Source organism: Uloborus diversus, unplaced genomic scaffold, assembly GCF_026930045.1.
Source record: "Uloborus diversus isolate 005 unplaced genomic scaffold, Udiv.v.3.1 scaffold_361, whole genome shotgun sequence".
Classification (NCBI taxonomy): Eukaryota; Metazoa; Arthropoda; class Arachnida; order Araneae; family Uloboridae; genus Uloborus; species Uloborus diversus.
In genome coordinates this window covers 115,720-126,643 of record NW_026558529.1, presented here as the reverse complement: position 1 = coordinate 126,643, position 10,924 = coordinate 115,720, and the positions used below count along the sequence as shown (strand labels likewise).

At 33.4% G+C, this 10,924-nt stretch overlaps 1 protein-coding gene across 1 annotated transcript; it reads right to left on the bottom strand.

Annotated features, from left to right (window-relative positions):
- Positions 1-2,900: 2,900 nt before the first annotated feature.
- On the bottom strand, positions 2,901-10,441 carry LOC129233366 (cytochrome P450 2B1-like). The gene is made up of 6 exons (XM_054867405.1): positions 10,420-10,441; positions 8,745-9,063; positions 8,168-8,367; positions 6,521-6,784; positions 5,820-5,993; positions 2,901-4,133 (listed from the first exon to the last, which is right to left on the bottom strand). The coding sequence occupies exons 1-6, from the start codon at positions 10,439-10,441 to the stop codon at positions 3,943-3,945; spliced, it is 1,170 nt and encodes a 389-aa protein (XP_054723380.1). The 3' UTR covers positions 2,901-3,942.
- Positions 10,442-10,924: the final 483 nt, after the last annotated feature.

Here is a 10,924-nt window from a genome sequence, read left to right as displayed (position 1 = left end):
ATTTAGCAAACTAGCTAGACGATATATGGCCAAGTTTTTGGTCGCCAAGTTTTTTCGCCAACTTGGCGACAAATTTGTCGGTTTGTTAATTTAATTCTTTTTTACTTCTTTTTACAAAAAAGGAAGTATTATATTCGCGAAAAATTTTTCACTCAAAAATCGACCTTAGTTTCCATTTTGCTCACTCCTAAATGAATGTTGAGTTTTCGTTTTCGACCCGACAACACGTACATATGTACCTAAGAATGTATAGATGCCCAAAATATCCATTTTGACGTTTTCCGAGTTAATTACAAAGAGTTTTCTCGTATGTGTGTGCGTATGTATGTATATCGCATAACTCAAGAACGTTAACATAGAAAGTTGAAATTTGTTACGTAGGCTTCTAGTGGGGTCTAGTTGTGCACCTCCTCTTTTGGTTGCATTCGGGTGTTTCTAAAGGGGTCTTTTGCACCTTTTTGGGGGGAAATCATTGTTTTTTTCGATGCAAACTCAAGTGGTGTTATAATTTGGCAGATACTTGGCGATATATCACCAGTCTTTTTATCGCCAAGTTTTGTCGCCAACTTCGTGACAAATTTGGCGGTTTTTTAAAAAATCTGGTTTTAATTTAGCCATTGTTGGTGATATTTAGAGAGTTAAGTATTGAATCACATTAAAGTTGCAATAATGGGGAAATAATATTAATTGGTGTAAAAGGAAGTCATGTAAAGCTCGTTTTTTTTTTAAATCTGGGACTTATTTTGGCCATTATTGGAGATATTTAGAGAGTAGATCACTGAATTACATTAAAATGTGCAATATTGGGAAAATTAATCTGTATAAAACGTCTGTTTCCTTCAGTTCGCAACAAACTTGGGGTAAAAATATTCAAAGTGTTTCTTTGCTCACGCCAAGCCACTATTACCATTAAATTGGTGTAAAAGGAAGTCATGTGATGCACACATCAGCTCGTTAATTCTACCATTTTGTGCAGAGCTAATGAACGAAATCACCCCGCGTCCCCCACACTCCACGTTGTTTGTTATGCACAGTTTTCTTAAGAATATATATTTTATTTGAATTCAATTCATTTGTTCGTTTTAAATCTATTGGGACTGTACTGTATTTTAGGGAAAAAGCGACATATTTTGTTCCACTTTACCTTTTTGGTCTCAGAATTGTACATGTTACGATCAATTAATCCAGGAAAAAAAATATGACACTACCAACTAAGACTGCACATGGTTTTTAATTAAATACATTAAACGCAACTTGTTTTTCTTCGCCAATTTTTTTTTTTTAAATTTACTTTTACAAAAATTGAAAATTGTTTTCTACTTTTCGCCCTTCTTCCAATACAGCCTAAAAAAAGAGGTAGAATGGATTTAAAACCTAGTAGTAATAATAAATACAGATAGGAAATTGCATGAGAGAAAACATCGCAAATTGTGCATTTTCTAAAGTAAGTGCTTGATTAACAAATGTAAGATTGGTTTTTCAAGTCGCCAAACAAGCGTCATAAAATCATTTTTTTCTTTCTTCGCCCCGGAGAACATTTTGTGTTTGCCACAAGGCGCATTGAGGGCAACGTACTTATATTTCTCCGTGCTTGTCTACATAGAAACGTTTTTGGCAAATAAGATTCTCTGCATCAATGTCCCTCCAATCTTGGTAGGAGACGAAAGTAGGAATACAATATTTGCCAATATGGTGATTACCTACTTTAAGTGAAGGGAACCTAACACAGCAAAGCACTCAGATTATTCAGTTTGCAGCTTACTCTAAACATATATGTAAAATACGACTAAATAAACACATTCTGACAGAGCATAAAGAGCATTTACAAATAGTAAGTATCATGATGATTCAAGTTCAAAAATCAGAATAAGTGCTTCCAATCGGCAACGCAGCGGACTAGACTCGTGAAACTTCCACAAATGAGTAGTGTTCTTAACCGTATCCGGAAAAATATCTTCGGTGGCGACACCTAGTGTTAGACCAGAAAAACTTAGGGGAAAGAAATTGGACACGGGGACGAAATATGGCTACTTTCCCCCACTATATTGTATTACTGTGTTTAAAATAGTGTTTCATAAAAAGTTGGTTTTAATTTACCCTAGTTATGCTACAACGCTTGGGCAAAACATATTCCCCCCAAATTTAATAATGGTGACTTATAGTACTTACTGTCATGGGCAAGTAAACGGCAGTATCCTGAAATGAATTTTCGAGATATATGAAGAAACGTGTTTAAAAATTCAATACTAACAGCTAAATTCCAGCAGTAACGAAAGAACAGTTTTATATATATATATATAAAAAAAACCGTTGCATTTCTGTGCGTGAGCATATCAAAATACATATTTTTTCAAAAACTGATGCATAGATTTTTATATACATCGTAGTAAGTTGCTAAAAAAGTCAAAGCCGATGATTTTCAGGAAGTATCAAACTATTTGGGCAAATCAGGTTGAGATTCAAGAAGTTCATTCATTTCTGAAGAAAATGGTATATGGCAAGTGACAGAATATTAAGTTTTAAAGTTCAAGTGTCACGTCGCCTTTTTCCTGGACTTCACCAACAAGTATAAAATGTTGGAGTCAGATGTTTTTTTCTCGCTTTTTTTCAGCGGAAACCAAAAAGGTCAGCTTCTACGATAAAACTAACGTACAATAAATGATTAAAAGGCAACAAAATGAAAAATAAAAAATGCAATTACTGCTATTTACCTGACCACGACTAAATAATGCCTGTTATTATGGCTGCTAATAAACAATATTTCTTTGTAGTTTCTGAAAGTCCAGAATATAAAGAACAATTGACATTCACCATACCAATGACAATGCAGGCACTATCTTTTGTAGAAAGTGCAATTAAAGATATTAATGCAGCTAGAAATCAGACAAACAATTAAAAATTTTTATTGATTACATCATAGTTATACATTTACATCGATTGGTGTGTGTGTCCATGTATGTATGTATGAGTTGCGAATCAATCCCCCTCTTGCTACTTTTGTGTAAAATAAGACAACCACCAAAAGAGAGAAATTAAACGAAAAAATGGTGGACGCATTGGTCTCTTTGCATCGAGTCTCCTGTTGGGAACTTACAATTTACAATCAGTAAACAATTATATCTAACCTTTCAATGCTATCTGAGAGATTAGAATTTGTTCATGATACATGGGTTTTCAATATTCAAGGCAAAGCACAATGATACAAAATAATCTATTCAGAGTTCAAAAGAGCAACTTCGCTTTTTGAATCTTTTTGCAATTCATCTTTAAAAGCAGCTTCTTTGCATCATTAAATGAATGTAGAATAAAGAACTAGATAAGTCTATAAATCCATTTTTAACTACGGTATAGCTGGAATTGCAATGCTACTGTCCCGTTGATATTAATTCTTCTAATGTCATTCCTTATAGTTTTTATTCTTAATTTCTGGCTTTGTAATATTGATTGCTATGGGACTGAGTGGCTCGAAAATTCCGAATGATTATTGTTAAGAGTTTTAGAGCTTGTTTCTGGGTCTTTCTTCAGGCGATTGATAAGGACAGAGTTCAGTTTTCAGTACTTAAACTAATCCACGCATAAGGCTAAAACAGACATATGTACTTCAAAAGACTACTTTTTTGAAATGCAGAAACACGGACACTCAGTTACTTCTTGAGAAAGAGGAATTTCACATCTCACGCACACTCAGTTATTTCATGGGAAAGAGCTATTTCACATCGCACTCAGTTACTTCATGGAAAAGGGCTATTTCACATGTCACGCACACTAGTTACTTCGCGGGAAAGAACTATTTCGCATCTCAAAGTTACTTCTTATGAAAGAGGTATTTCACTTCTCACAAATACTCAGTTACCTCTTGGGAAAGAATTATTTCACATCTCACGAACACTTAGTTACTTCTTAGGAAAGAGGCATTTCGCATCTCACAGACTCAGTTACTTCTTAGGAAAGATCTATTTCACATCCCTCTTTTCTTGAATTGACGAGTATGTAAGTGTGTCCAGGTGTTAAAGAGACGGAATCGTTGCCAGCTGGTTCGCTTGGTTTAGATAGCTTGAATTTCTGGGCGATACTTGTGAGGAAAAGAAACGCTTGAGTTGTTGTAAATGTTTCTCCAATGCAAGCTCTTTTCCCTGCAAAAAATATGAAATGATGATAAACCAATCAGCTCCAGTGACACTAAAACATTTATACATGTTCCACATTGTTTCCCTGAAACGCAAGATTTATTTTAAAGGTTTTAAGCCACATTTTTAAATATACATTTCACAATGTTTAACTGTTTCAAATACTACTGTTTTCGCTGAAAATATGTTTTGCTATTTTAGAGTGATCGAAAGTTGATATAAAGACTTTTGACATGATGACATTAAATCATTCTAAAAATGACCTCCTGAAATCGAAAAATGAGAGCAATAAAAGGCTATTTTTTGCTTTGGAAAAATAACGTCTCTTGCTAAATCATGAAGTATAAGTAACTACAATGTGAATTTTGAAAATAAAAATGAGTTAGGAAGACTTCTGCATAGTTTTTTTTCCATTTTATAGGCAACACATCGAAAGATTCGGACAAATGTGGAGGATTACTTAACTTTCCGATTGCAAAATCATGTAGAGTATCCTTTAAATAAATTCATATTTAAGTAACCAGAAAAAAAAAAAAAAAAAAAAAAAAAAACGCTTAAGAATCTTGTAATTGAGCTAATCAATCCCACGTGCAGGGTTGGTAAGCATGCATACCCAATGATTGAGTTCGCTTAACGTGCTAATGGATAGGAATAATTAAACAAAACAGAAATTTTCAATTAAAAACACTTTTTTAAATGAGTTATAAGTTACTTTCCTTTCAAATAATAAATCCTTGAAAAACTGAGCTATACCTAGCGAAAAATAATACTGCCATCCTATCCAAAATATCACATCATAATACATGGTATCACAGTAAACCACTCTTTGAAAAATTGCCATCAGTAGCGCATCAGTTTGATCTACGAAAAAGAAGAAAAACCTCACCACTCAGCCAAACGTTGAAGGGTCCTTCCTGTTCTAAATCAGAAATTAGCAAATTAGTTTTCTAATTCAGAACAGGAATTATTAATTAGAAAAAATTGTTAATATTTGCTAACTAGAAAAAAAATGTTTTCTAATGCTTCTGATCAGAGTGAAATTTCACAGTATAGTGCAATTTTATATGCAATCCCCAGTAGTTATCTTAAAAAGCCAATCTCTAAATAATCACAAAATTTTATTCTTAATTTTTTTGTCCATTTCCGAGATTTACCCGGTTTGTCTCAAATGATGCGAGATCTAGGTGCATGAAAAGAAAGTGACACCAATTGAGCAGGAATCAGAATTCTCTAACACCTTTGCAACTGTTCTATAAACAAATTACTTGTATAGCTTGACCACGAAAAGAAGGCGAATGACCTTGAAGTAGAAACATCATTTGTATCATTTGTGATAGGTTGTTTGTTATTATTTTGGAACAGATAGGACTTAGCGAATCCATGCGTCTTACTATTCGGTGTTTTCTAGCAGATTCTACCTGTTACAAATGATGTTTCACTTCAAGGTCATCCGCCTTCTTTTGTGGTCAAGCTTTAGTTGCTTCTGTGCAGTTGCTTTATTCGCACTCATTTCGCATTTCGACCTTTTTGTTAATCCAATCTCTGCTCGTAATAATGAGCTTTGAAAATGTCATTTAAAGTAAACTAAATTATGAATGATCGTTAGCGTAACAGAATGACATTGTATCTCTTTAGTTAATAACTGAAACGGACTTAATATTTTAAAAGAAACGGTCTAAAAGGTAAACTTACCAACACCAAACAAAACAGGAAGCTCTGCTCTTGGTTTATTTGGAGTTGCTAGAAATCTGGAGGGATTGAAAGTATCCGGGTCATCATAAGTTTCTGGATCGTGGTTAGCAGCCCAATAATTTGGTAAAGTGACAGCTCCTTTAGGGATTCTATATCCTCGGATAGTCGTTTCAGCTGTAAAAATATATGATGGCTGTAGAAATGAATAGTTGTAAATGTTCACAAATTGTTTCAACATTTTTGAATCTTTTAGAAGGAAATCAGATTATGCTTGTTTTGAGACAACTGATTTGATATCGTTTTAAAATTCAGTATCTGTCTTTCTTTCTTTTTGAAAAGAAAAAAATCCAATTGCATCCTGATTTAAATCTACACTACTTTTTATAAGACAAATAGCAAAGAGATTGACATGAGCAGCAATCAGTTGCTGAAACGAATACATACACATAGTAAATTAGTTAAGTTATTTTTGTCATTCATACGTAAGGCAGAATCTTAAAATAGAAATAAAGTTTAAAAACCGGTCGAATGAAGGCAACATTTTTTTTTCGTTTCTCTTTTATTAGACTGTATCACAAACCCACAAATTTTACTCCATCGTGTGTGTGTTGGAGCAAAAATTTTTCTAAAAAAAATTAATCGTATCAACGTTTTTGTCACTAAGCTATAAAATGTTTTAAACATGAAATGCATTTACTCACTTGTACATTCAACGCTCGGCAACATAGGGGTAAAATCTGATTTTCTTATAACTTCATACATGAAGGCGTTGGTATAAGGTAGTTTATTTTTGTCGTCTATCGTTGTTTGGCGATCGGGTCCAATGACATCGATGATTTCGTCGTGAACTTTTTCCTGTTCTTCTGGGTATTCAACGAGACCTTGGAGAAAGATGTTAACATACGCTGCTACGCTGAGGATACCATCTCCAACAAGTTGTAACAGAGTACAAGCTAAAACATCATCTATAAAATAAAACTCAAAACTATCACATAACCTATATATTTGTTTTTTTAACAACTTTAAAGCATTTGTTTAGCAGTAAAACATTTGTCTGCATCTTTGTAACACGTTGTTTAAACATTTGAACCTGATTTTAGGATGTCTTAACTGTAATGCGCATGTCCTGATAGTGACCACATGCAACCGTGGGACACTAGGGACTTTCGGCTCCTTTCTGTACGTCACGTGCTACACTAATGCTTAACTACCAAACGTGGAGCCGAAAATTCAGTTTCGACCATAGTCTCATGAAAAGTATACATTTACAACATTTTATGAAGCTTAGATTCGTCATCTTACTCCACCTTTCTCAAATAGTGAAAATATTGCCCTTCATTTATTCTGAGGAAAATAAGGCAAGGCGTAAATAAGCACTAATGGTCGTTGAAGACACAATATATTTGTGTCGTTAAATGTATAGAGCATCAAAAATACTAATATTCGGCTACCATATTAGTCTAAATATTTTTATTAAGCATAATAATCTGTACATAGTATACCTTCAAAATAAGAGCAATGTATTTTAAAAATATCCTTAGTACTATAAAGCGTTATTTCACTTATCGCCTAAGTAAAATAAGGAATGAAACAAAATTATTCATAGTATATTAAGCCCACATGCTTCTGCTTGTACTGAAGTTAATCACTATTAAAAATACTTTAATATTCAAAATTCTTATTACTCTTTCAGTGGTACTGATGTATCGATCGTGTTTTATGCTTACATAACTTTGAAATATTTTTGTTTGCTTATGCGATACACTATGTAATGTTTAAAAATAATAATGATTTAGTACACAAGTTTTACTTGTCTACATGGAAAACACCGACTGGCCGGTTATGACATCCACAGACTGCAGTTTCTTTCAATGGTAAATCTGCAGTTTGTGGATAACATAACCGGGCAGCATATAAACAACCTTTACGTTGCTAGAGAACATGTAAAATTTAGAGACTGCTGATTGGCTATCCCACAAATACGTCATCTACTTCCTTTATAGCTTGTTTTGCATGCTTTTATCATTGTCTTATAACGAAGCAAGATTTTCTAGACATTATTCGAAGGGGGAACTAATTCAGAACTTCAAGCCTGAATTCAGAATTTTTGAAGAACGAAATCTGTTCATACGCCTTTAATGTGAAAAAAACTTGGCCGATGCATTTACATTGGTTGGTCAATCAATAGTCCCAAAATTACTACGAGATCTCTAGCCGAGTAAAGGTTATTTATACGCAAACGGGCAGTTAGCATTTTTCACGCAGTTCTGCTTTAGCCCTGACTTTAGGGCGGTGACTTACTCGTGGAAACTTGTCTGTTAATAGGGATTGAATATTTTAGTCCTTACTTGTAAAATGCTTTGCTATAGGGTCTCTCTTTTGAATTCTCGTTTTCCGTTCTTTAATGTACATGTCGATAAGGTCCCTGATATTGTTTTCATCATATCGAGATTCGTGTTGGGCAATATTTTTGTGCAGAACATCCAGCATTTTCTGCCGATAAATTTTAGATTGATTATATCCACCAAGAAAGGGAAAGAATAGTTTCCTGAAAATAATTTTAAATAAATAAATAAGCAAAAACAAATAAGTAAATGAATATAGAATAATAGTAAAAGATTCCGGGCTGTTGTGCCGGCGTCTGGGTGTAGTAACTCCAAACGTTTCGACCGTATATGCGGCGGTGATTTTCAGTGGCAGTGTGGACGAAGCTTCTAGGGAAGTGATTTCTTAGCAACTGAAGCAAGTGCCGAAGTGTTGTCAGTATTTATGAGGGAAAAGCTAGAGCCTAGCTCTTCCCTCATTAATACTGACAACACTTCTAGCTCTTCGAGCATAACTGACTATAATGACTCCAAACCCTTGACATAAGCCTCATTCATATCTATTACTCACTTAATAACTGTAGATAACTCTATTGCTCACTTTGCTACTTTTCCGAAGAGGAAAAGTTTGGTGGACGATAATGTCTCCAAAATTTTGCCATAAGCTTCATTCAGATCCCTTATTTCATCTTCGGTGACTCCTTCATGTCCAAAGACTGTGTCACGCATAATTTTGGAACACCTGTCAAGCATGATGTTTGTCATGTCTACGGGATTTCCCTGAGAAGTAGCAAGGTCCTCGAAGGTGGCATTGAGACATTCGTGATAAGCTTCGCTGGAAGTTGTGCCACAATCTTTAAACGCCTGGAGGAAGAACCGTCTCAGAATTTTCCACTCCTCACCATTCAAAGAAACGATTCCTAGAACAGTGAATGGAAATGCTTATTATTCTTCTAATTGGAACACTTGTAAATTGTGGTTAAATGTTAGTTTTTTTTTTTTTACTTTCATAAAAAAAAGGACTTTATTGCTGTTAAAAAAATCTTGTTCTTCCACTGCTTTGGAACTGCCTAAAAGTACTGCTAAATATACTCGAAATCAAATTGAAATTGATAGCTGTTGATTTTTATCGATATAAGATACCGATTTAATAACATCATTATCGATGCAATATGTACGTATATCTTGCATGTATCTATAGAATGCATATTATAATGCCACCGAGTCGGGTCATATTTTTCATTTCCACCGGCGCAGAATGTATTTTTTAAGGTTTATTAGAGTAAGCTGAAGTCTTATTTTCATTATTATTATTATTGTTGCTGTCATCGTTTTATTATTATTATTATTGTTGTTGTTGTCATCGTTTTATTATTATTATTATTATTATCATCATCATCATCATCATCATTACCATTACTATTGTTATTATCATTATCATCATCATTATTATTGTTATTATCATTATCATCATCATCATTATTATTGTTGTTTTCGTTGTTCTTCTTATTATATTATTATTGCTGTTATTATTATTATTATTATTCTTTTTCTTTTTCTTCTTCTTCTTCTTCTTCTTATTGTTGTTGTTACTGTTATTATTATTATTATTATTATTATTATTATTATTATTATTATGTCATCCTCATCATCCCCATTAATTACTTTTTACTTTATTTTAATTCAAATAAGTCTGCTTTAAAAATAGCTTTATACGTTTGTAATTCGTGGATTGAATCAGCTGTTTCAAAGCTATAAAATGAAAAACCATAAGCACTTTTTTATAGCAGAGGAACATGCCCTACGCAAAGGTGTATCGTACGAAGATATGAGAAATGTGTTTTGCATTATTGAAAGTAGTTTATCAGATTTACACGAACAGTTTGAAATTGATCACAGATTATGTTACAGTGTAAGACTGTTGGAGATGAAGGTTGTTATGAGCTGTATCGAACCAATGTTGATCATCATCGTTAAAATAGCAGTAAGATGTAAGAATGAAAAAAAAAAATTACATATATACGTATTATGAATGTAAAAATAAAAAAGGAGAAGCAATAGCATGTCACGCAATAGCATTAATTCTTCTAAATCATTAAATGAATACGTAAGGGATTTGAGAAACATAAATAATGAGACATCAAATATCAAATTTAGGTGTTCAAAAAATCATCAATACAAACAATCATTTCAGTTAATTAGCACTTGTTCCAATCAGATTAGTATGATAATAATTTATTTTTTTCTCCAAAGATTTAACATTTATTAGGGCTTACCTCCTCCAAATACATGTTCCATCAACACAAAACTGTCTGGTCTTGTAGCGAAGCAATCAGATTTGAGCACTTGAAATTCTTTAAGGGCTCGCACTGATCCTAAGTTGACAATTAAGTGACCAATAGATCTGAAGCTGAATACGTCACCATATTGTTTGCTCAATTCCTGTAACTGCAGGTAAGATGTTTGGCTGTTCAAGAAAGGCCAATATCCTAAATAAGGTAATCCCGTTGGACCTGGCGGTACTCCTTTGTCTTTTGCTCTGAAGAATACTGTAACCAGTACAGCGAAAACAGCAACGAGTGCAATGGTAGTGGGTGAAAAGTTAAATGCTAGAGCTGAGAATGGCAGCATTTTCGTTTTAAGATGAGTTACTTTCCTGCAAAAAAGAATTAATTGCATATGTGATTTTTCAAAAAAATAGAAGAAAAGTCTTTGAGTCGCTATAATTTTTTTTTGCATGAAACAATAAAAGAATAAAACATAATTTAAAAAAAGTTTGAA